This window comes from Mirounga leonina, unplaced genomic scaffold (assembly GCF_011800145.1).
Source record: "Mirounga leonina isolate KUSES-001 unplaced genomic scaffold, KU_Mleo_1.0 Mir_82, whole genome shotgun sequence".
NCBI lineage: Eukaryota > Metazoa > Chordata > Mammalia > Carnivora > Phocidae > Mirounga > Mirounga leonina.
Window position 1 is genome coordinate 26,398,569 of NW_023270825.1, and position 25,865 is coordinate 26,424,433.

Genomic DNA, 25,865 nt, shown 5'->3' on the forward strand with positions numbered 1-25,865 from the left:
CTAAAGCCAGTGGAAGTTTTAAGCAAGAAGGAAATGGTCTACAATAGCCATAAAGCTTGAAAAGTTGGATTTGGCAATCATGAGAACAGTGGTGCCATGGTGGAATCTGTTCCGGGGAGTGGGGGTGCAGAAGACAGATTGCTATGGGTCCAGGAGGGAGTGGAGGGAGAGGAGATGGAGCTAGGTGTTGCTCTTTCAAGATCTTTGGCTGCATTCAGAAGAAGAGAGAGAGGGTGATAGCTAAAGGTTAGGGGTAGTCTGAAGAGTGGGGCAGGACACAGGGTTGAGGAAAGATTTTTGATTGTTTTCAGATGGGAGAGACTTAAGCATGTCTGTAGGCTAAGGGTGAGAAGACATTCGAGAGGAAGAGGCAGTTAATAGTGCCAGCTTTTGGATTACCAAGAGTTTAGCCCTTCCAAAATTGCCCTTTGATCAGACAATCTTTGCTTTGCTTTCTGCAGTGCTCTTTTTCCCAACACAGCCTTGTTCTCCAAGGCTCTTCCTCCAAACTGTCTTAAATCCAAAAGATAGGATCTGTTAGAATCTTTTATTGTAATTCAATCCCTAAGTATTTAACCAGAAAATTATAATAAAAACTTTTCTCAAAGTGACTTCAAAGACTACTGGTAAGGAGTTTACTTCAAATTGAAATAAAACTTATGGCTTCAGAAAATCTTGACTATGTTAAGTCACACTGATCAGGAAAGATTTTGTTGATTCTGGAAGAAGCTGGAAGTTTTGGTGTCTTAAAAAAGGAGGTAGCTACTTGGATCTTAACAGTTGAAAGCTCATGAATATTTTCTATAAAGTTCTGTCCTCTAGCCTGATGAACACGCCTTTTTAATATTATTTAAATTATCTAGCATTAATTGAACCATTAAAATGTGAAATGAACAGAGAATATGATCTATCTCCCCCTCGCCAGGCTTAAAAAACGGTATTTCACATGTCCCAGATGAACAAGCACAAGAGAAAATGGCAAAGAGGTTAGGTTTGATCACTGTCCACATTGAGCTCTGTTAGTAGGTCAGGTATTATGAGACATCTTTCTGTGTAGATTTGTTTGGAAAAGTACATGGCTTTTGAAAAATACATGGTATCTATCCCCTAGCTCTTAGTAACTGTGCTCATTTACGAGCATGGTGAACTAGAATGTATGTGAGGAAAGGGGGAGAATTTTCTGAGTCTGGTTTAAAAAGAAGATCTATCATGTTGTACTCTTAGGAAGGTGATTTATACATCACCAGTTCTAGGAGTAAAAAAATCTTGTGTTTTCTTATGAAGAAAGTATTAAATGTGCCTTATCTCAAAACAGTTTTTCATCTCCAGAGGTTAAACAGATTGGTAGCATGAAAAATAGCGTCTGCTTTAAATTTCTTTGAAGTCCTTTTGTAAATATTAACATCTGCAGGGATAACTATTGAAAAGGCTACCCGAGGGACAGAGATGCTAGTGAGGAGAAACTTCTGAACAAAATGCCTCAGAAAATAAGCTTTTTGACCTGAAGGGAATTGTCAAAAAAAAAAAAAAAAAAAAAAACCTGTGGGAACTGAAGTGACTGTTTATGTTTATGATATATCTAAGTGAGTGTCAGACTCAGTGCCCAGTCGTGTTGATGATCGTTATGTATTTATTCTGTTTGTGTATAATATTATACTCATACTGGCTAAGATCATAAATACAAACAGCCTCTTAGCGAGAAGCCTCCCTGATATTTAGACTCAGTTGAATCATCAAGGCTACTCTCAGCAGTTACATAACCTCATGAGTTATGAGTGATCTCTGGAGGAGGTTTCAGTAGCTAAATATATTCTCCTATTCAGTAGGAGTTCTATTAAATTGTCTTGGTATTTTCATACTCAGAGTGCCTCTCAACAAATAAGTTATTTGCACCTAAGTGCTATATCGCTGGAACTTTCTTCTTTAGGAGGTGTATTTTTAAACTATAAAAGGATATAAAAGGACAATTATAACAGTAGAGTAAAGCCTGTTTTGCTTTCTGCTTTGTAGGAATTTATTCGAGAACAAGTGGAGGTAAGCCTTTCTTTTATTTGGGGGTTTCACACAGAGGCGCCACACTCAAAAGGCTCTGTGGTCCCATTTCCTTGTCCCATTAATGAAGAATGTGTTTATGCATTAGCTACTTCAGACCACAGGAGCCATCCAAGGGACTTTGCCACTGACTGTCCAGAAGGTGTTGGCATCCCAGGCCTGCCATGGTAAGACTCAACCCACCAGCTAGTAAGTGTTTCCAAATGCTAAGCACTGGCAGGGGTGTAACAGTTATGAAAGAAGTAGAAGGCACATTTACTACTCACTTCTTGGAGGGTACAATTTGGATCAAGAAGTTGGACACACCAAAAGTGAACACTAAAAATTGCTTTTACAAAGCAAAATACCAACACGTACGTTTGACCATAATTCTGACTGACATATATGAGTGGAGGAGTCACTCATGGAGGAGATGCATTTTGAGTCAAGCTTTGAATGAGCTGAGGGACATGGATTCACAGGATAGAAGGGAAAGTTTACCACAAGAGGTAAAAAAGCCTGTGCACAGACTCAAAGGCAGAAACAAATTACTTATATGAGGAGCAGCAAAGAATACCAAGGATACCAAGAAATTAGGCTGGTAAGAAAAATCAGAAGCCTACAACAAAAATTTATAATTATCGTATAATTACTTGTTTAATGTTTGTCTCTCACCTATTAGACCTATTAGATCATAAGCCCGTGAGGGCAGAGACCATTTGTCTCATTCACTGCCTGGCATAGCTCCTGCTAGGAAGTCTATACTTACAAATATTTGTTGACCGAGAGAATTAATGCATGCATAAAGGCAGGTTCTGACCACATGAGAGTTTAGATCAGGAAGATTATTATGGAAATAGAAAAAAGCAAATAAAATGGACATTGTAGGGCACAATCAGAGATCTTGGTGATAGATTGGCTAAAAGATGACCTTGATTTCACAGCCTGTAAAAAGTAGGAAAAGATTGCCCCTGCCTCTTGAGAAAAACTCTGAAAGCAAACTCCTAACAAGTTAAGGAATGCCTCCTCGAGGGATTAGAAAGACAATGACTCCATAAGGAAAAGCTGAGAGACAGGTCGGTCCTGAAGCCTTAGTTTCATCCATGGTCAGTAAGTGCCAATTTCAAGCAGTGTTAAAGTCACATGAAGAAGCCTAAGAAACCTTTTACTTTTCCCAGATATTTGGCTCTGGCCCAGGGTCAGGATTGGTTTCCCACTATACACACCATAACCTTCTTGTTTCTGTCTTTCTTTTAGGGGCCATTAAGTTTAATGATGGGCTGAGCCCAGAGGAGAGCCGCCGCCTTATTGAGGGCCTGTCCCGGTGCCAGCTACCATTCCAGTGTGCTCATGGGAGGCCCTCGATGCTGCCACTGGCCGACACGGAGCACTTGGGGCAGGAAGGACAGGTACAGTGACGGCCGACAGGAGAGGAGGAGGCAAGGCTTATCTCCTCTTTCCGGTCCAGCTCCTGTTTGCCAAATGCAGTCTACCCTAATCCTCTCCAAAGTACGAGAGTTTTGAAGAGTATGCATTGAAAGTTTATTTATATAAAACCTCACCATTTCATCTTCTCTCTCAAATTCAGCACGGAGCTTAGGCTGCACTGTCAGATTACACGCAGGATGCCTTTGTATTTTATAAGCTTAACACATGGACAGACTGACATACCCTGAACATCTGTTGCCTCCTGGCTGTCGGTTCAATAAGATGTAGAAGTTCTCTGTGGGGCTCCAGACAGTGGGTAGAAACACAGCAAATCCACTGCTCGCAAATACAGTCTCAGCAGCCGTGTGCTTGGCGGTACTTTTACTTGCTGGAAGTGGTGCCCTTGCTGGGAATGGTAGCCATCTCCAAGGATCTCTAGAGTTATGATTTGGGGATCATCAGGCAGGAAACCAAGCTTAGATTTTCACATTATGGTTTGGCCTTGATTACTCAGCAGCTCAGGAACAATGATGTGGATAATGCAATAAAGGCCCAGAGTGGTTTAAATTAAAGAACATTTTCTGTTCTTGTTATAATCTTAAATGAAACAGAACATGAGAGCATCATAGGAATGTCCCTCTTGCTGCTTTCCAAAATCTTTTCTTTTGCTTGCCTCTCCTTGTAAGGGCTAGAAAGTCTTTCCTTGCATGGAGTTTTCTGGTACTTTTGTTTTCTGATGCATCCAGTAGACTTTACTCCATTAAAGACTTACTGTTTCACATGATAGTGAAAAAAAGTTTTGTCCTCATTCCTGAAGAAATGGAAATGTAGACTTACAGTTTACAGTCCCCACTTATCCTAAGGAAATCTCTCACCTTTTCTGAAGCCAGAAATTAGAAATCTGAACAGATTGGAATAGCCATAATTAGGAAATTTTTATATGCTCCTTGGCTTTTCATGCTGCATACGGGAGTTATTCTCTTTCTTCCCACAGATTAAACCCAATCTGGCTAAACTTCGCAAAATGGCCCAGGCCTGGCATCTCTTTGGAAAAGCAGAAAGATGTGACACAAGGCAAAGCCTGGAGGCATCCGTGCCTCCTTGTGAGCCACCATGAGAACAGATTTACTGATCTGTAAGGAACCAAAGGGATGCTACCTATATGCCTCTGCAGAGATCATGAGCCGCAGGTACCAGCAGAGTCTTGAGTTGGCCTGTGCCCCCAGGCAACGTGACCGGTCAGTCTTGAGCAGATGATCCCTTCAAGCTAAAGCTAGTTCATTCATCTGCAGCCCTGGACACAGGAGGTTGCCCTATAATATCTACTTTTTATAACTTATTTAGAGATAAAATTTAATGATTAATTGGTTCATTTGTGGAGTTTTTTTGGGGGGGGGTGGAAGTGGTTTGGTTTGGTTTTGCAATTTTTTTCCAGCCTTATAGTTGGCATTGATGTGATTTGCCTGACACTGAACTCCCCAGGATGCTATCTGCCTTCCTGCACAGCCCAAAGCCGCGCTGCATTGGTCCCCTCCTTCCCCCCAGTCTCCTTCACTTCCTGCTCCTGCTGCTGTACATTCTAAATCTCAGACTTAGTTTCTCTACACCCAATAAAAACGTCCCCTGCAGTCTTCCATCAGGCCTATAGTTAGATTATTTTAGGGATAAAAACTATTAGTAAAGAGAAACAAGGACAAGGATAGAATAGAGAAAATTTGAAGTCCTGTCCTGGTTGTCTTATTGCCTCTTTTTAAAATCTCATTCAGAATCTGATACTGTTCATATCCCAATTGGTAAAATGGTGAAAGTACTACAAACTTGGTTTTTTTTTTTTTTTAAAGATTTTATTTATTTATTTGACAGAGAGAGATATAGTGAGAGAGGGAACACAAGCCAGGGGGAGGGGGAGAGGGAGAAGCAGGTTCCCCACCGAGCAGGGAGCCCGATGCAGGGCCGATCCCAGGACCCCGGGATCATGACCTGAGCCGAAGGCAGACGCTTAACGAGTGAGCCACCCAGGCGCCCCTATGAACTTGTTTTTTAAAATACAATTTTGGGGGGGTACTTTAAAAATCTATGTGAAAGCAATTTTCATATCAAAATGCAGCATTTATTCTTTCAACCTAACCAGATATGTTCTCTACATTTTTTCAGGAGACAATGGTTCTTTTGGTCCCTTCCAAATCCTATCTTGGTTTTATTACTATGCCTATCTAATGACCTCATAATTTCATTTGGGACCAGAACTGATCTTTGCTTGTTATGCCATCCTTAAGCTGTATTTCCTCTACCTTTTTAGAAGGTTTGATTTCTGGTTAGTAAGACTCAATAGACTAAAGTTTTATAGAAGTACAAAAAGAAAAGCAAAAAACCAGCTGGCAGTGTTTACTGCAATTGGGATACTGTACAATGAGAAAGACGTTGCAGTGAGAATTTCCACTGTTGTATTTTGCAGCCGGCTCAAATTGGCCTTTGTATCAATGGAACGATTTTTCTCATTTTTAATACAGGAAACAAATTTGTGCTCATGGAAGAAAAGTTTGTTTGCCAGTAGCCCTGCAGTGAATCTTACAGGAGCAATGAAGTATTGCATTCATTAGTGTGTGTCTCAGAGAAGGTTCAGGAAAAGCCTTCACTGGTTTTCAAGGGGATCCTTGTAGAATTACGTAATTGGAATCCTGAAGAATAGGCACCACTGTCTAAAAATGGCCTTTATTCTTCTAAATACATATAAACGGTTTCATAGACTGAGAGACATGACCTTCGAAAAGGAGGGTGTTTTCAGGGGATTTGCAAGGCTCTCAGGGACTCTGCCTCCAGGCCCAGTGGGGTGCTGTGGCCTCTGGACCTCTGTCTTCACTCACCAGAGCTATACGGAGGCCAGCTGTCCTGGGAGTTTAAAAATTTTTTTAGGTTAGACCAATTTGTGGGATTAAAAAAAGTGTTATGATACCTCTTATAGTAGGATGATGGGGTACAGTTTCAAAGAGTTTTGCTATAATCCCAAATCACCGTGTTTTTTTGTTTCTTTTTTTAATAGCAGAGGATTAGAAAAAGTTCTCCATAAATTATGTAACCAATCTTCCTGGCTAGCCTGACTCAAGTAATGGAAGAGATAATTATCCTATTTTAATAATTTATAAACTCAGTTGCATACATCAGCATAAAACCAACCTATTAACCAAAAATATCTGACATTGCTTTTGTTGCCTATTAGGATTTTGTTTTGTTGTTTTGTTTTTAATTTTTTTTTTTTTTTTTTTTGACAGAGAGAGACACAGCGAGAGAAGGGACACAAGCAGGGGGAGTGGGAGAGGGAGAAGCAGGCTTCCTGCGGAGCAGGAAGCCCGATGTGGGGCTTGATCCCAGGACCCTGGGATCATGACCTGAGCCGAAGGCAGACGCTTAACGACTGAGCCACCCTTACCTGCCATAGAGCAAAGATATATTTAGTTTTCTAACACATGATAGTAATCATTAACACCTTTATGGTGCCTTAAGGTTTATAAAATAATTTTTGCATATGTTATTTGAATTTCTTGGCAACCCGTGAGATAAGATGATGTTATGCTCCCCATTTTACAAAGGCTGAAATATATTAAGTGATTTGTCTAAGATCACATAGGTACTAAGTGTAAGTAGTAAAGCTGAGAATGGTAAATAAGTTTTCTGGCTTCAATAACAAGAATAAATACACCCAACGCTTTGTGTACGTTATTTCTAGTCCTTACAACAGTTCTGTTAGCAAGCTAGTGTCTCTTTTACAGTGAGACCGCTGAGCCTCAGAGTAGTTTCCCCTTCCGTTAAGAGAGTCAGAATTCAGACCCAGGTCCATGTGGCTTCACGTGGCACTCTCCTTCACGTGGCTTCCCATTGTTAACCCATGCTGCCCATATATTTCTAATTTGCGAGGGACTTACCAGTTTGTCAACTCAGTTCAACTTATTAGAGTCTGGCTGGTGGAGACTTCATTAATTTCAGAGTAAAACTTGACAGATGCAATGTGCAATGAAGGCACCCTCCAGGGTTCCTTTTTTGGGAATATTCATCACAATTTTATTGAGCAATAAGGGTGCATGCCTGCAAGAAGCTTAACTTTAGTCAGGGAGAGGACAAGGAAACTGATGATTGAATGCGATAACTTCCTCTAGGTTTAGGGGTCACTCAGTTCCAGCTATGTAGCTTTTACTGGGATAAGGGGAAATAACAGTTCTGTCAGAAAGTAAGGCTATAGATGGTAATAGGAACTAGTATCAGAAAAGCTTAAGGCAGGGGCGCCTGGGTGGCTCAGTTGGTTAAGCGGCTGCCTTCGGCTCGGGTCGTGATCCCAGGGTCCTGGAATCGAATCCCGCATCGGGCTCCCTGCTTGGCGGGAAGCCTGCTTCTCCCTCTCCCTCTGCCTGCCTCTCTGCCTACTTGTGCTCTCTATCTCTCTGTCAAATAAATGAAATCTTTAAAAGTAAATAAATAAATAAATAAAATCTTTAAAAAAAAGCTTAAGGCAAAGCTTAGAGTATAGAAGGGAGGGGAGAGACTGAGGAGAAGGCTAGGGAAAGATCCAGAGCCTAGCTGGGGATCTGTAACTCCATGAGCAGTTGAGAATGGACAGGTTCTAGCAATCACACATCAGAGCAAGGCAAAGAAAAGGTCAGACACAAATGAACAGATGGGATCTGAACCTAACAGTACAGAAAAAAACAAAGCAGCCAAAACGGGCGGAGCAGGAGGGGGCCCAAGACCAAGTTCTAGCGATGTGTAGGGGGCCGAGGAAGCCATGCCCGGTGAGCAGAACAGACGCAGCCTCTAAGTTCCTAGAACGCACTGACAGCCGTACTCGGCTGGAGCCTCGAGTGGGCGCCCGCAGTTGCGTATCCGGCGGCATGTCCGAAGGAAGCGGGACGAGCCGTTTCTGGAACAAAGAGCCAGACTCCTCCTACCTGTTTTCTACCTGAAGTGCCACCCCATTCCAGGAAAACCTTCACACAAGCAGGCTAGCGAACTGACCGCTGGGTTTGCCATTATCTGTCATGCCCTTTCACCCTTTCTCAGCTGAAGCTGCTTAGCGACAAGAAGATAGCAACAAGGTGGACTCAGAAGGAGGAAGTCTGGGAAACCGAAAATCTAGATAATCGGTACCAATTAAACCCTTCCTTCTCTTTCTCCACTTATTCATCATTCAGTAATTAAGTGTATGAGTCCCTTCTAAATGTATCAGGATTTGTGGAGATATAAAGAAAAAAAGAGGCTTTCCCCTGGCTTAGGATTTTTCAGACCCTTGGATCATTTTCACCCCATCCGCGTTTGTCATAGAGCACTCTGTGCTCAGAAACATCTGATAAAGTGCAGGTAACCGGATCCCGGGCTGGGGGATCTGAGTGTCGGTGGCGCCCGCAAGCTAGTGGGACTGCAGCAGCCGTATGAAGGAGCTAGGTTTGGCCTGACTTTCCCCTTACAACTTGCCCGACTAAACAACTTAATCTTATTTACTGCAAAAGCAAGGAGTATGCAGTGGTGGTGGCCTATCCACGCCCCCGCCCCCGCCCCCACAAAAGGGAAAAAAAGGTGGTTCAGAGTCGGAGTTCACTACTACTGTTAGTGTATCATTTATTCAAGGTACTTGGTCGTGCCTCTTTTTAAAGATTTTATTTATTTATTTGACAGACACAGCGAGAGAGGGAACACAAGCAGGGGGAGTGGGAGAGGGAGAAGCAGGCTTCCTGCAGAGCAGGGAGCCCGATGCGGGGCTCGATTCCAGGACCCTGGGATCATGACCTGAGCCGAAGGCAGACGCTTAACGACTGAGCCACCCAGGCGCCCCTTCGTCGTGCTCTTACGGTAAACGGCAGAATTTTACATACACATTATGAATTTTAGGAATCTTGTCACGTTTTCGAGTAGCTTCCTTCTTCTCGAGGCAGGTCTTAATTCTAAATGTAACATGCCTGAAAAAACACTCCCGAAAGGCTTCTTCTCTTCAGCTCAGTATTTAATATAAACATCAGGCAGTCAGAGTTGTGTGGTTTAGGCTCAAAGGCGGCCCTCCATCGTGCAACAGACTGAAAGCTTAGACTATAAGCTCTTTATTAATAATAATTGCTTAGCCATTGCACAATAACCTGGAACAGCTGTTTGGTGAATGAAAGAATAATTCAAAGCGAAGTAGGCCAGATATAAAACCCTTCCAAACCACATTTCAGAAGAGCTCCTTTGTGTCAGCGAGGTGCATGTCTGCAGAAGGAGTTTTGCGAGGACAGGTGGATAGTATGGGGCCTTTACAATAATTACATCACCGTCTGGTACTATCTTTATGGCCAGCTCGGATGTACTGAGTTCTACATATGTGGGGTTACAGAGTCACGTAGCTCGATGATGGAACCGCGGGCCTGGCAGCCTTCATTACGCCCAAGACTGGGACGACGGATTGCTTTGAGAAATGATTTTCGAAGCACATCTGTGAAATGTATGATCTTAACGGGTACCGGCATGTATTTCTTGGAGGTATCACTTTACGCTGAAGTTTTCCTTGGTGGAGTATTTTTCAGAGACTTCTCTTCTGAGGCTAAATTAGGAATTTCTGTTCCTTATTTGAGTTCCAAGAATTGTGCCTTTCCTGCCCTCCGCCCAAATTGGAAGATATAAACCGTGGGAAAAGTGTCTTTACACACTGTATTGAGTAATTCTCTAACTTGGTTTATTTAGCATATCCAGGAAGCCTTTCACATCCACGGAATCCTCTTTCTATTAATTCTCTTCAAGCTAAAGCTACAAGTTTTTGTCCTTCGTTTCCGGGTCTCGCCTGCGAAAGCAGGGGCGGGAGACAGGCACAAAGGCCAATAGGTATAGGAAGTTAACATGGAGCCGCTGTCTCTCCCTGTTCAGATCAGGCTCTCCGGTTCCAGTATTTACTCTTCCTCAAACAGGAAAAGGGAGAGAGGGAAATACAAAACTGAGGCCTGTAAATAGCTTTGTGGGATTTGCTTAATTGAGGTCCTAAGGAGCCTAAAGAATACACATTGGTGCAGTTCTTCTGTCCCAGGAACTTCAAGAGTTGACCAGAACGAGACAGAGCCTCTACCCTTGTAACCTTTGTCCATCTCACTTATGCCTGGGAAGAATGTGGGTGCTAATTTTAGACGCAGAGACTAAGATGCACAAAGGACAAGTATCATAAAGCATTTTTGGAGCCAGAAACAGATTTAAGTTCCTTGACTCACTGCTGCTTTTACTCCAGACCACACAGTTGTACCCAAGGGAATTGCTGGAAGAATTGGTGCCTTCAGAGACAATTGCTCATAATTGGTAGCTAGAAGCCACTTCACTGAGAAAGCACGGGGTCTTAGATGCTTTAAGAAATAATTGACAGACTGAGGCCTGAGTGAGTCAGGCTCTTCTGAGTCATAGAGCTTTTAGGTCCATCTTTCCGACTGACCTCTTCAATCTTGTTTTCTCCCTCTTTCAGGGAAGACAAGGACCCTAAGGCAAAGATACACCTCAAGTTAATGTCTAAGAGTAGAGGCCTTTCCCTCATAGCCTACCTCTGGCCATTGTTTACCAAAGTGTGGTTATCAAATCACCTGTTAAAATCCCTTGGCGTGCTTGTCAAACATGCAGACTCCTGGTGCTCCGTCCCTCCACCCCATAGACAATGCCGCAGGAGACAGGAAGCTGGCCTCTGACCAGCATCCCAGGGGTTCTCAGCACACCAAGTCTGCCTTGGACCTCTGGACCAGTGGTTCCCAAAAATGACAGATCGTCTGGATTACCTGGGGAGACTTTCTTTTTCTTTTTTTAAAGATTGTATTTATTAGAGAGAGAGGGAGAATGAGCAGTGGGGAAGGGCAGAGGGAGAGAGCTAAGCAGGAAGCTGATGCTGGGCTCAATCCCAGGACCAGATCACGACCTGAGCCTAAACCAAGAGTTGGACGCTCAACCAGCTGAGCCACCTGGGTGCCCCTTCTTCCAGACTTTTATCCTACTGCAGGAACATAATGTTTTGTTTTAATGAAGTAGAGGTCATATTATGCATAGTGCTCTGCAGCTTGACTTTTTCCTAGCTTGTTCTATCTGTCCCATTCTTTTTAACACGAGGCTCACAAAGCAAGTGCCTACAGGGGTTAAGCAGGTAATGTAAATGAGTTAAATGGGAGGGGGGTTAAGCAGGTAACCTAAATGAGTTAAATGGGAGGGACTGCAGAAAAGGTTTTTCCATTTAATGGAGTCAGAAGCTGCCCAGCTACAGTCAGCTGCTGCCATTTGGGAAACTGGGCCCAGAATTGCCAAAGCTTCTGTTTTCAAGAGAAGCAAATCTGAATTTGTTTAATGTGCAAGCTCCACATTTTTTTTTCATTTTTAAATATTGGTAACTAATTCAAATTAAATACAGCGTGAACCAGCCAAAAACGTCTTTAATCCAAACACTGCCCTTAAGCCACCCTTTTGAAACCTCTACTGCAGTGTATACATAATGTTCCACAGTATGTCTTACTTGCTTTAAGCAGATTCCAGGTGCCATCCCAAAGATCAGATGAAGTACGTCTGGGATAGAACCCAAGATGGTTCATTTTTTTAAGTTCCCAGATGATTCTGATGATCAGAGAGGTTTTGGAACCACTGTCTTAGATTACTAACAAGTTGTTTGGGACCACTGCCAGTGAATTAGGAAGGAAACTGTAAATACTTTCATTTGCATTTGTTTTAGCTGGCTCCCTCTAATTACAGCACTCCATGAAAGCACAAAAAGGGCCCTGCCACCACTGTTTCAGGCAGTTCAATCACAGCAGAACAATAAATAAACCAACTCAGGAATCTTTAAGAAGCTTTTATTGGCACAGCCCAGGAAAAGGTGTGGTAGCCATTTCTGAGCAAAAACCTGTATCCCAGCAAGGTCTTCAGTGTTAAGTTTAACACCCCACTGAACCAGAAAGTTTAAGTTCCTGAAACTTAAGTTCCAGACTCCCCAGGTCACTAAGCGGTTAAGAGGTACCCCCACCAAAAAAAATTTTAAGTAAACTCTGTGCCCGATGTGGGGCTCAAACTCACGACCCTGAGATCGAGAGTCACATGCTCTACCAACTGAACCAGCCAGGTGCCCCAAAAGACTTCCAAAATTTATAGGTCAAGCCCTGCTGCTTCTGTTAAGATCAGAAAGGCAAGAGACAGTCCTGAATGTGCATCCTTGTCATGGGATGACTAAAAGAGCAGGAAACAGTATTAAGTTTTTTTAGATTGACTCCGGGTCACTCCCCATTACAAGGACGATGTTTTCAGCAGTCACACTGAAGTCCCTCTGCATTCTGTATTTGGCTAAGCAGCTTCTGCTTAGGACAGGTGGTGGTCATAGGACATGATCATCAGGATGGTAGAGTTCACTCATCAGGCGGTAGATGTAGGAAGGTGCATTCCCACCAATGTTGGAGATAAAGAGGGTAATGAGCTCTGGGGGGACGTAGTCAAACACAGGGCAGTGAACGCTGACCTTCTCCAGAATGTCCCCTGAAAGGCAATCACACGTGCTAAAGATAAAACCGAGGTGCTGCTCTAATAACTAAGCGCACACAAATTCTAGGCTCAATAACGCAGGCATACTTGCTACCCCAAGAAAGGGAAGCTGCAGCAAAGTACAAACCAGAAGAGATGACTTCACGTCACGGCACTCCTGCTTCAAACTCTCCAATGCCTTTCCATAGCCCTAGGAATAATTCCATCTTGGGAGAGTCGCCCTCAAGATCTGGCCCCTCCCCACTGTGCTACACTAATTATAATTTATCCCACTCTCCCTCGTGCTCATTACTCTCCAGCCATATGGCCATCTTGTTCCAACTGGCTAAGCCTGGACCTAACTCAGGCCTTTTGCACCAACGTCTGGGGGGAGACTCTCCTTGATCTTTACATGGTGGGGCTCTATTCATTCTGCACTCAGCTGAAATGTCCTCTCATTTAGACCCTTCCCCCACTAACATAGTCTCCTACCACTTTCCATCCCATCATCCTTATTTGTTTTCTTCCCAAAACATCCCATGACCTGACATATTCGTGTCTGTCCTCTGCAACAGAACATAAGCTCCGTGGGAGCAGGGCCTGTGTTGTTCATTGTTACATCCTTAGTACCTAGAATAGTGCTGTATACATAGTGGGTACTCAAAAGATACAAAGAATCCTTGAAAAAATGCATGTGTGAATAAATGGATGAAGTTATTCAACTTCTAAGAATTAACACCCCAAGTATGGTGCCTCCCAGAGGGCGTTTAAGGCCATCTTATGTTGATGAGGTGGCAGGCTCACTGAGCACAGCTGCTGCCTTCAGAAGTCAGAGAAAAGGACCCCAACACATGAAGGTATCCAGGTTACAGGCAAGTTTTATATTAGGAACATTTTAGAGCATGCTTCCTTTGGCAGCCATGTCACCAAAATGACTCCCTACAGCAAATGAGAATGAGTACATTTTCCCATTGGGCTGCTGCGTGTGTGTCAAGCAATGTGCAAAGCCAGACCCCATCAATGCTGAATGGTCCAACCCACCATAGCCCAGTACTCAGTGAAATATATTAGTCTCAGAACAAAATGAACATGGACTAGATGAGGTGCCCCCACACTCTAAGATGCTAAAGAGAAGTCCCCACGAGAATTACGATAAAAACCACAACCGGGCAGCATTCAATCCCCACTGACTACTAAAACAAAAGCAAAGAGACCAAAACACGTACACGTGCACATGCACGCGCACACGCCCACACACACACACACAACACACCCTTCTGTACCTTCTGTGAAAGGCAGGACTTCTTCAGGAGCCACAAACTTGTGAAATGAATCTTCTTCATTGGGGAACTAGACAAGAAAAAAATTAAAAAAAAAAAAAGAGTGAAAGAGACCCAGCAAATTCCAGTTTTAAGTATACACCCAAGGGAAATAAAAAAGGTATGTCCACGCAGAAACTGGTACACCAGTGCTTACAGCAGCAGCATTCACAAAAGCCAAAGGGCTGAACAGTCCAACTGCCCACCAACAGGTGAATGGATAAATAAATTGTGGTAGGTCCCTGCAACAGCGTATTATTCAGCCACAGAAAGAAACCAAGTGCTGTGCTACAGCTAGGAACCTTGACAACATGCTAAGTGAAAGAAGTCAGAAACAAAAGGCACATATTATGATTCCTTTTATATGAAATATCCCAAACAGGCAAAGCCACAGAGACAGAAAGCAGATTAGCGATTCCTAGGAGGTGGGCAGAGGGGGCAATAGGGAGTGATTACATAATGGGTACGGGGTTTTTTCTAGGATGATGAAGGTTTGAAACCAGAGAGTGGTAGTTGCACAATGCTGTGAATGTAATAAGTGCCCCTGAACTGTACATTTAAAATGGTTAATTGTATGTTATGTGACTTTCACCTCAATTTAAAAAAGGGAACTGCAAATAGGTTGGTATTTCAAAGCAAACAGCTTCTATTGCTAACGAAGTGGCTCTTCACTTTGTAATACTGCTTGTATTAGGCTATAGGGGACAGTCCCTCCAACGATGAAAAATAAAACCGGGGCGCCTGGGTGGCTCAGTTGGTTAAGCGACTGCCTTCAGCTCAGGTCATGATCCTGGAGTCCCGGGATCGAGTCCCGCATCGGGCTCCCTGCTCGGCAGGGAGTCTGCTTCTCCCTCTGATCCTCCTCCCTCTCATGCTCTCTGTCTCTCATTCTCTCTGTCTCAAATAAATAAATAAAATCTTAAAAAATTTTTAAAAAATTAAAAAAAATAAATAAATAAAACCGATTCTGTGTTCTGGGTTTCAACTTGTTCGGCATTTTCAGAAATGATCAGCGTGATGGGCAATGGTGGCAATGTCAACAAAGGGCCTTCCCCAGCTATGTACTATCCTGACCTTACAATTTTGATTTCTCAAAACTGACAAGTTATAACTATCAATTTTTTTTTTTTCCTGGTTCAAGACTTCTGTGGCTTTTTCTGGCCTCTATGGGGTCTAATCCATTTAGTAAACGCAGATAAAGAGAAGCCCCAGAGTTCAAGCCTACTCCTCGGCTTCCTTCTCTCTGCTGGCTACAGACAGACATACCTGTGGGGAAAGCTTGAACATGGGAGCACACACGATGAGCGGCGTGGAGTGGTGTTTTGCTGCCAGTGCTAGAGTGTGAGTTCCTGTCACAGCTCGCAGGGCACCGTTGGCCAGGATGGTCTTTGTGCCAATGATCACCTTTGGAACAGGAAGCAAAATGTGAGTCATCCTAGGGATGGAGCCTTAAATGGGCCATTGGGCACCACAGGCTAAATGCTCAGGCCTCAGTCTCGACATTGTGAGCGTCACACGCTAGTCAGGGAAAAGGGATTCTATGGTGAAGACCAAGAGTTCTAGCTCAAGAGTGGCTTCCCAAAGAAAGAATGAATATTGTATGTGACAGGAAGCTTCACTATCTCCTGCTCTTAGCCCTGCCTTTTCTGGAAGCTATTTGCCACACCTCCTGAGAAAGCTAAGAGCCTTTCTATTCACCATCCATCACTGTCAAGCTCTCTGAGCAGAAGGCAGGGACCCTCTACCCAAGCCCTAGCAGCTGCCACACTTAGCCTTATTTCATTCTCTTCAATGCTTTCACCAAAAAGCAGCTACCCTGGGGCGCCTGGCTGGCCCAGTCAGTACAGCATGGACTCTTGATCTCAAGAGTTGTGAGTCCGAGCCCCATGTTGGGTGTAGAGACTGCTTAAAAATAAAATCTTTAAAACAAAAACAAAAAGAAGCTACTCTAAGTGAGGAACAATGATATAAAGGGAAAAGAAATCAGGTTAATATATTAAAAAGGCCCAGCATGTAGTTTTAAAAGGCGCTAGAACTTTTCTTCTCTTCTCATGTATATTATAGGAGGGAGAAAAAAAAAATGAGTATTTTAGAAGTATAATCTTCATGAATTCAGTATAACTCCAAATACACCCACCTTGTTGACTCTTGACATAACAGCAAAAATGGCAGCATCAGTCATGACAGTTGTCTCAATACCTGCTTTGGATAAATTGACTGCCATTTCATGACCCTACAATAGGAGAAAAAGGCCTGATGTTAGGAGAGAGGGTGAGACAGGGTGGAAGGCATCTCCAGTGGAACTGGATCTGGAGAATTCTGTGATACTGGGCACAGCCGACACACACCTGCCAACAGGTAATTCCTTTTTCTACTCATGGTAGGTATTCTCTGGTACACTGCAGAGAAGCCCAGGAGAAGCCAATAAATGCTGAATTTTCCACAGGAGCACTAGCGCAGCCAGAAAACTGGAAATACTGCTTGCTTGTGTAATTAGGGAGCGCTGACAGCACAGCTCCTGGCTCATTCTTTTATGACCTCCTGCATCCTTACATATTTCCTTTCTAGAGACCTATTTCTAGAGACCTATTATTTACGTAGGGATTGAGTAATTTACCCTATTTTGATTCCTAAAAGAACCAATAGATTTCTTTTCTTGGACTCAGCATTTCCTCTAACTTTCCTAAACCAATGTTTAAGAATGTTGACAGGATGAGGGCTCAGTCGTTAAGTGTCTGCCTTTGGCTCAGGTCATGATCCCAGGGTCCCGGGATCGAGCCCTACGTCGGGCTCTCTGCTCAGCAGGGAGTCTGCTTCTCCCTCTGCCCCTCCCTCTGCTTGTATGTGCTCTCTCTCTCTCTGTGTCAAATAAATAAATAAATAAAATCTTAAAAAAAAAAAAAAAGAATGTTGACAGGATGAACAACTCGAAAATTCCCTTCACGGTTTTGTGTTCTCAATGTCTTACTTATCAAGTCAAAGTTGGCATGGAGCCCATCTATCTCTTCTTTATTCCCTCCTCATTTTTCATTTTTCTTAGCAGCTCCAGCAGTCCCCCTACCTGACAGAAAGGAGCACACTCTGCCACAATGACATGGAATTTCCTCTTTTGGGCAGCCTCTTTGAGGAAGGCTTCTACTGTCCGGGAGAAGCCAATGGTCATGATCACCTCATTGGAGTGGATGTGCTCCAGAGCCTGGGCCGCAATGTTCTCTGTAGTCCCTTCTGCAAGAACAGCCGGTTTGGCAAGGAAAATGTGAAACTGCCATATGCCGCAACACGAGACAATCGTGACAGAACATGGAAAGAGACAGGTGCCCTTCACACAGACAGCCCACCTAGCAGACCTAGTGGTAACACACGGTGAAGGGACTTAAAGTGAAGGTCACCTTTTCTTAAAAGCCACGCTCCTCTGGGATCTTCTACTTCCCAAGTTCTCAGCCTACCTTCTTTCCCAGCAGAACCCCTACTCATCCACTTACCCCCAACTCTGCCCCACACGATACCAGCTCCTTAGAATTCATTTTGAAGACAATGAATTCAGGCAAAAAAATGGTCCAATTTGAGAAACCGTAAGGTGCTGAGAGTGGAGTAAACAGAGTTTCCCCCTAAAAGAACTCTAAAAGGTGGCCGCAACACCCCCACCTGAAAAGGAGGCCACAGAAGAAAAACGGGAGGAATTTGGAAGCAGCAGCTACAGACACACAGACCCAGCTTCTTCCTCCCTTGGGGAACTCTGATTGTAATGAATACATGCAGGTCTCCTGGGTCACAAAGACAAGGGGAAAGGAGGTGGTGCATCTGTGTGTATAAAATTCAAGAGGAAATTTAGGGGAGAAGAGTCTACCATCTGTGGTTTTGGGGAGTTCATCTTTAACATGAAAATAAAGCTGTCCTAACAGTCTCTGCAGCAGTGGATCTGCAATCTATCAAGGGCTGGTCTGTAAGGACATGTAGAGAGGGCTATCTTAGTCCTGCCACCCGTTCCAACCCTTTCTCTTAATCAGGATGGAGCACAAAGCTCAGAGAACCACGAGACTGGTTATCTCCTATCTCTACTGATGAACAACTTCCAGGGTCTTCTTTTCCCTCATCTGCCTGTCCATCAGGGATCAGGACTCTTACCCAGTTCCACAAGAAGCTCATTAATTGCCTCAATGATGTTGGACTGGAGTTGGGCATAAGGGAAGCTGAAATCCTCGCTCAGGCCTTCGGATGTCAAGAGTTTGTGCAAGGACTCCTGCTGATCGCTCTCATCGCTGCGCCCGTGGAGTCTAGGGAGGCAACAAGACGCAAACAGGGAGGGGGCGGAGGTGTAGTAATTTAAGTAAGAGGAGCTGCTCAGCTCCACTAAAGACTTCAAGCAGGGAGAGGGGCTTGTGCAAAAAGGCCCACATCCTGACCTGCCATACTCCTCCCGGATGATCCTGAGCACTCTCCGCACCATGTTGCCCACTGTGGTCTCTGAGGGCTGCGCAGCCGTCATCCTCTGGCCCTCTCGGCGGATCAGTTCCATCAGTTTCTCTGCAGTCGAGGGAGAGAGAGAGGGCACGAGCGCGATGAGGCTGGGCGACTCTCCGCCTGAGGATCGGGGTCGGACAGTGGCTAGGGACGCGACAGAACCAGACCTGCCTTACCTGCGTTGCTCCAGCGGTGGTCCGTGATGATCCGGCGCAGCAGCCCCAGGGTCTCCCGAGCCATGTCCTCGGAGCTGCGCCGCCCGCCGTCCCGCTTCAGGGCCTCCACGAAACTCTCGATGCTCTCGTACAACTCCGAGCCCTTAGCCGCGGCTCCTGGCATCTCGAAAAAAGCCGCCTCGCCGGCGGAATCCCCACCTGTACGACCTCAATCCTTGCACTTCCGGGGCGGGTGAAGTCGACTTCCGCTCCGAGAGGAAAACTCCAGTTTGAGGGTCCACAGGCCACGCCCCCTCGGTGCCACATCCCGCCTCCTCCATCTGCCTGAGCCAATCAGAGGCTAGGAGCTCGAGTTACTGAGTTACAGCAGAGCGACCACGAGTCTCGGAGGCGGGAGGACCGGAAGTGGCCTTTAGTGGTTCTTCAGACGCTGAATAGAGGTGAGGAGTGAGGCCCCATGAGGGTGGCTTGTCTCGTTGCTGTAGAAACAACCAGTCTCGGCATCCCCCTACCCCCCAAGACCCGGGGCTGCGCTGCACAAGTTGCCGCCCTGGTCCTGGTCCCCAAGCGAACACCCGCTCTCCTGACCGAGACGCTCAGATTGCGGGTCCAGGACCCGCTGCACTTTGGGCAGACGCGTCATAATGCTCTTTTACTGCATGGAACTGGTTCGTTTGCGCCTTTGTGTTTCTGATAGATTCAGCTCCCTGAGGGCGGGGACCAAACCTTTTTTGCCTTTGCATTCCCAACGCCTCACACACCTAATGTAAGACAGGAATCGGATGAGGAGACCGAATACTCCCCAGTAAGGAGATTCAAAGGGGGAGCTTACGTGGGAGCGAAGATGATGTCCTTCTATTTGGACAGACTACAGAGGCTGGGAAGCATAACAATACCAAGAGCTACTATTGACTTAAAGTTCACTAGGTGTTGAGCGCTGTGTGTGAATGATCTCATCTATTGCAATTTATGAGGTAGGTCCTCTTATCCTCATTTTACAGGTTAGAAAACAGCCACAAAATTTAAGCAGTTGGTAAGGGGATGCATTCGTATTTAAATCTCTATCTGAATGCAGTCTGTGTGTAATGAGAATCCCTATTTCTTTAAGTTCTTAGAATCTTTGGACACACACATTTTAAAGACATTTGTTACTATTGACCAATTGCCCTCCAAAAAGATACATCAGTACCAAAATCAGACAAAGCTAGTACAAGAAAAGAAAGCTACAGACCAGTATCCCTCACGAATACAGATGCAAAACCTGTAACAAATTAGCAAATCAAATCCAGCAATATATAAAAAAGATTAAGACATCATTACCAAATAGAATTCAAACCCAGAATGAAAAGCTCTTTTAATATTTAAAAATTAATCAATTTAACAAGCCATATTAACAATATAAAAAGTGAAACCACTTGATCATATCGATGCAAGAAGGATTGGACAAAATTCAACAGCCACTGAATTAAAAAAACAAAACAAAACAAAACTCAGAGAACTAGGAATAGAAGGGAACTTCTTTAACTTAGTAAAAAGCATCTCCAAGAGCCTGCACTTAACATAATACTTTATGGTGAAAGACTGCCTTCTTTCTTTTCTTTTTTTTTTTTTTTTAAAGATTTTATTTATTTATTTGAGACAGAGAGAATGAGAGACAGAGAGCATGAGAGGGAGGAGGGTCAGAGGGAGAAGCAGACTCCCTGCCGAGCAGGGAGCCCGATGCGGGACTCGATCCCGGGACTCCAGGATCATGACCTGAGCCGAAGGCAGTCGCTTAACCAACTGAGCCACCCAGGCACCCAAGACTGCCTTCTTTCTAAGATCAGGAACAAGACAAGGATGTCCACTCTCACCACTACTATTTAACACTATACTCAAAAGTCCTAGACAGTACAGTAAGAAAAGAAAAAGAAATTTTACAAACAGACTAGAAAGAGAGAAAACTCCCTATTCACAGAAGACATTGTCCACCCAGAAAATCTGAAGAATCAATAACAATGACAAAAAACCTCCTAGAACTAGTAAGTGAATATAGCAAGGATACAAGCTCAACACACAAAAATCAATCTTATTTCTATATACTAGCAATGAATAATTGGAAACCAAAATTGAAAACACCATACCTCCCAAAAGCTGTAATATATTTGTCAATTTTGTTTCTGTTAAGTTTAAATTGTCCTAAAAATTGTACTAATTTACATGCTTGCTGACACCATGTTCTGGCCAATTTTGGATATTGTTCTTTATTTTTCCAGGCATCAAGCCATTACAAAATAAGGTATGTACTATTTTATATATACAAAATAATACATGTTGTGTGTATATATAATATATATATACAAGTTATGAAACATGACAACAAAATGAACATACATGAACCCATCTCTCAACTTAAAAACAAAGATTCTTAAATACATAGACATAGGAAGTAGAATGGTGGTTTTCAGGGGCTGGAGGGAGGCATAAGTTGTTTAATGGGTACAGAGTTTCAGTTTTACAAGATGAAAAGAGTTCTAGAGATGGATGGTGGATGATGGACATACATTAATGCCACGGAACTGCACACTTAAGGGTTAAAATGGCAAATTTTATGTTCTGTGTATTTTACCACAATTAAAAAAAAATATGTGACATATACCAAAAAAACCCCTGAAATACTGCCAAAACCATCTCATTGATGGGTGTGTTTGTCTATTCCATTTCCTTGTCTTCTCGAATACCCAAGGATAACCACTAAATTTTGATTGATTTTGCTTTGTTTTATAAAAAAAATGTATTATATATTTATAATCCCTAAACAACATATTGCTTAGTTCTGCTTGGTTTTGAGGGGTTTTTTTTTACAAATGACATTATAATGTAATTTTCTACAATTTGCTTTATTCACTTGATATGACATTCCTAAAATTCATCTATGTTCTTACATGTATCTGTGGTTCTCTCATTAGCACTGCTGCATAATATTTCATCATGTGACCATAACACAATTTATGTATTCATTTTTCTTCAACAGATATTTGGGTTGTTTCCAATCTTTTGGGGGGGGGTGGGAGAATATAAACTATAAATATTCTTATGTGTATTTTGGCATACGTACAAGTGGAACAGCTAGGGCATAGTCTATATGAATAGTCAGCTTTACAAATAGTGCTTGTCTTCCAAAGTGGTTAAATTAATTAATGCTCTCTCCAGTAGGACTTAAAGAGTTCCAACTGATTTACCTCATTACCAACACTTGGTATTATCAGTTATTTTATTTGGGGGAATCAGATAGATATAAAGGATGTATCATGATCTTAATTTGTTTCCTGATGAGGCTGTTAATTTTTTTGTATGTTTATTGGCCATGTGTTTTTCTCATTTGTGAAATACCTGTGTGTGTCTCTTGCCTACTTTCTTTTTTTTTTTTTTTAAGATTTTATTTATTTGAGAGAGAGAGAATGAGAAACAGAGAGCACGAGAGGGAAGAGGGTCAGAGGGAGAAGCAGACCCCCTGCTGAGCAGGGAGCCCGATGCGGGACTCGATCCCGGGACTCCAGGATCATGACCAGAGCGAAGGCAGTCGCTTAACCAACCGAGCCACCCAGGTGCCCCTCTTGCCTACTTTCGTAAAAATCCTTTTTAAAATACACTTGTAGGAATTCTTTATATATTCTGAACACTAATCTTTTTCAGTTATTTGTTCTATAAATATCTTCTCTCAGTTCATGGCTTGTCATTTTATTCACTTTGAGATGTCAAAGACATCTTGTCTTTGTATAGTTAATGCTTTTCATGTTTTATTTAAAAGATCCTTCCCTAATATAAAGGCTTAAAGATAATCTATCTTTTTCTTCTAAATAATTAAAAAATTTAAATTTACAAGTAATTTTGAGTTACTTTCTGTGTAGGATGAAAGGTGAGAATCCAATTTTCTTTTCTTTTTCCATTCTCTTTCTGTTGATTTTCTTTTTTCTTTTTTTAAAGATTTTATTTATTTGAGAGAGAGAGTGAGTGAGAGAGAGCACAAGCTGGGGGAGGGGCAGAGGGAGAGGGAGGAGCAGACTCCCCGCTGAGCAGGAAGCCCCATGTGGGACTCCAACCCAGGATCCTGGGATCATGACCTGAGCTGAAGGCAGATGCTTAACTGACTGAGGCACCCTCCATTGATTTTTAATTCTACCACTGTAATATGTCACGTGTCTATAATGTGTGAGTCTGTTTGGGGACTATTTTGTTCCATCACTAAATTTGCCTATCCCTTACCCAATATCACATTATCTGTTTTACTCTTGTCTTATTTTATAAAAAGTCTTGTTATCTGGTAAGAAAAATTCCCTTGCCATATTTCTTTCTTTAAGAGGGTCTTAACTAGTTTGGGGCCTTTGCTCTTTCATATATATTTTAGAAATAATTTGTCTATTCCTAAAAACAAAACAAACAAACAAAACAAAACAAAAACAAAAAAACCCTACAGATTTTCCTTGGAATTACTTTAAATCTCTAAATTAATTTGAGGAGAATTGACATCTTTAGGATACTGAGTCTTCCTATCGATGGCCATGGTATGTATCTCCATTTATTTAGGTCTTCTTTAAGGTTGTTTGGTAAAATTTTATAATTTTCTCCCTATAGGTCTTACACATCTTGTGTAAGATTTATTCCTAGGCACCTTGTATATTTATTGCTGTTATAGATGATTATCATTCTTTTTCATCATTGCCAAATTGATAGAGAAAATACAAAAACTCCTTTTAATTCGCATTTCTTTTTTTTAAGATTTTATTTATTTATTTGCGAGAGAGAGAATGAGAGACAGAGAGCATGAGAAGGAGGAAGGTCAGAGGGAGAAGCAGACTCCCTGCTGAGCAGGGAGCCCGATGCGGGACTCGATCCCGGGACTCCAGGATCATGACCTGAGCCGAAGGCAGTCGCTTAACCAACTGAGCCACCCAGGCGCCCTTAATTCGCATTTCTTTGTTCATTAATCAAGGTGAACATTTTTTTCATGTTTATTTGCCTTTGCATTTCTTCTCTTATGAATTGCTGGTGCACGTGCATTGCCCATTTTTTTCTAATATGATACATGACAGATATTCTGGTTGTCCACCCAATATCCATTTCTTTCTTCTTCCCTGTTAAAAGAATTGATTTTGTTTGGTTTCTACCCACAGGGAAAGTGGGTTTTAGCTTATGGGTAAATCCTCACTGGTCTAAGCCAATTATGGCAATTCCATTCTCCTTTAAAAAAAATTTTTTTAACAGATTGGTGTTGGATAACCCATTTTCTAGCCAGCAGGATATGAGGGAGATCTGTTTGGAAAAGTTTCTTTGTTCTTAAGTAATAGAGAAGACTACTTTGTTTCTTCTATCTCTGATTGTCTGAGATATGATGCCTGGAATTACTGCAGCTATCTTGTGACCATGAGGTCTCAAGACTGAGGATAAAGTTAACATGCCAAGGATGGCAGAACAGAAAAACAGAAAGAATCTAGGCTCTTGATGATATCGACACTTAATGGGTATTTTACATATATAAACGCTCCTCATTCTTACAGCAATCCTATGAAATAGATACTACTGATATAACCGTTTTCAAAATAGGAACCTGAGGCATAAATAGGTCAAGTAATTTGCTTAATGATACACACCTAGTAAGTGGAAGAGTTGAGATGTTAATCTAACAGTGTAGCTTCAGTGCCTGCACTGTTAGTCTGGGTACTGTGGTGCCTTTTATTAAAGCTGTGTGAAATCAACAAATCCAGAAGTTGCCCTACTTTTAGACTTCTTATTATATAAAGTGATACATTTCTCTATTGATAAAATTTTGAATTTTGAGTTTTCTATCACTTGCAGTCCAAAGCATCCTGATATTGGGTATTTAATCTTCTTCTGGTTGATATGTAAGGTCTATTTATATATTAAAGATACTGATCATTTGCAATGTGTGTTGCAATATTAGTAGTTTTACAAACTTTGCCCAATTCTCATATATTGCTGTGGGATTTTAAATTGAAACACCTTTCAGTAGGACAATTTGAAAAAAACGTAGCAAGAGACTTTAAAATGTTCATTCATACTCTTTAAGCCAGTATGTCTAAATATAGAAATTTATCCTAAGGAAATAATCAGAAATAGGCACAAAGATTTATCCAAAATCACATTTTTCACTTTATTATTTATAATATAAAAATCAGAAATATTCCTAAGTATTCAAAATTAGGAAATTGGTTTGGAAATTATGTACTGCCATCCATGTTTTAGAAGAATATTTAATGACATAGGAAATAATGATAAGAATTGTTGACAACATATTGTTAAGTTTAAAAAGTAGGTTGCACGCAGTCACTCTGGAAAACAGTTTGGCAGTTCCTTTAAAAACTGAAAATGGATTTATAATACAATCCAGCAATTGCACTCCTGGTCATTCATCCTAGAGAAATGAGCACTTGTGTCCAAACCACATGAATGTTCATAGCGGCTTTATTCATAATAGCCAAAAACTGGAAACTTCCCAAATATCCTTCAGTTGGTTGATATTTAAACAAACTGTGGCACATCTGTAGCATGGGATATGTCTCAGCAATAAAAAGGACCAAACTGTTGATATCTGCAACAACTTAAATAAACCTCAAGGAACTTACGCTGAATGAGAAAAGCCAATCTCAAACTATATTTTCTGCATAATTCCAATAATGTATCATTCATGGAGTAACATATAAAGAGAGATAAAGAATGGATTAGTAATTGCCAGGGGTTAGGGATGGGTGGGGGGCATGAGATGGGTGTAGTTATGAAGGAGTGACACAAAGGATAGTGCAGTTGAGTCTCTGGATGTTGTGGGGATGGTTATGCAAGGCTACACATGATAACATTTCATAGAGCTACACACACGAGTGCATGTGTAACTGATGAAATCTAAAACTATGGATTATATCAATGTCAATATTTTGGTTTTGATACAGTACCATAGTTGTATAAGTTGTTACCATTA

At 42.3% G+C, this 25,865-nt stretch overlaps 2 protein-coding genes and 1 long non-coding RNA gene across 8 annotated transcripts in view; 2 read left to right on the top strand and 1 right to left on the bottom strand.

Moving 5' to 3' along the window:
- MLH3 (mutL homolog 3) overlaps positions 1-4,826 on the top strand; it is a 28,417-nt gene extending 23,591 nt beyond the window's left edge. For all 6 annotated transcript variants that reach the window (XM_034992236.1, XM_034992240.1, XM_034992237.1 and 3 more), the window contains 4 exons: positions 2,011-2,034; positions 2,141-2,219; positions 3,289-3,440; positions 4,454-4,826. In XM_034992236.1, the coding sequence (XP_034848127.1) occupies positions 2,011-2,034; positions 2,141-2,219; positions 3,289-3,440; positions 4,454-4,576 (378 nt within the window). In that variant the 3' untranslated portion in view covers positions 4,577-4,826. The remainder of the gene's footprint in view (positions 1-2,010; positions 2,035-2,140; positions 2,220-3,288; positions 3,441-4,453) is intronic.
- A 7,438-nt stretch (positions 4,827-12,264) lies between these two features.
- On the bottom strand, positions 12,265-19,145 carry EIF2B2 (eukaryotic translation initiation factor 2B subunit beta). The gene is made up of 8 exons (XM_034992253.1): positions 18,893-19,145; positions 18,659-18,779; positions 18,381-18,529; positions 17,317-17,480; positions 16,393-16,488; positions 15,522-15,659; positions 14,220-14,286; positions 12,265-12,951 (listed from the first exon to the last, which is right to left on the bottom strand). The coding sequence occupies exons 1-8, from the start codon at positions 19,053-19,055 to the stop codon at positions 12,794-12,796; spliced, it is 1,056 nt and encodes a 351-aa protein (XP_034848144.1). The 5' UTR covers positions 19,056-19,145; the 3' UTR covers positions 12,265-12,793.
- On the top strand, positions 19,101-22,343 carry LOC118002029. The gene is made up of 3 exons (XR_004676922.1): positions 19,101-19,866; positions 21,148-21,170; positions 22,308-22,343. It is a non-coding gene; the product is annotated as an uncharacterized LOC118002029 (long non-coding RNA).
- The last annotated feature ends 3,522 nt before the right edge of the window (positions 22,344-25,865 follow it).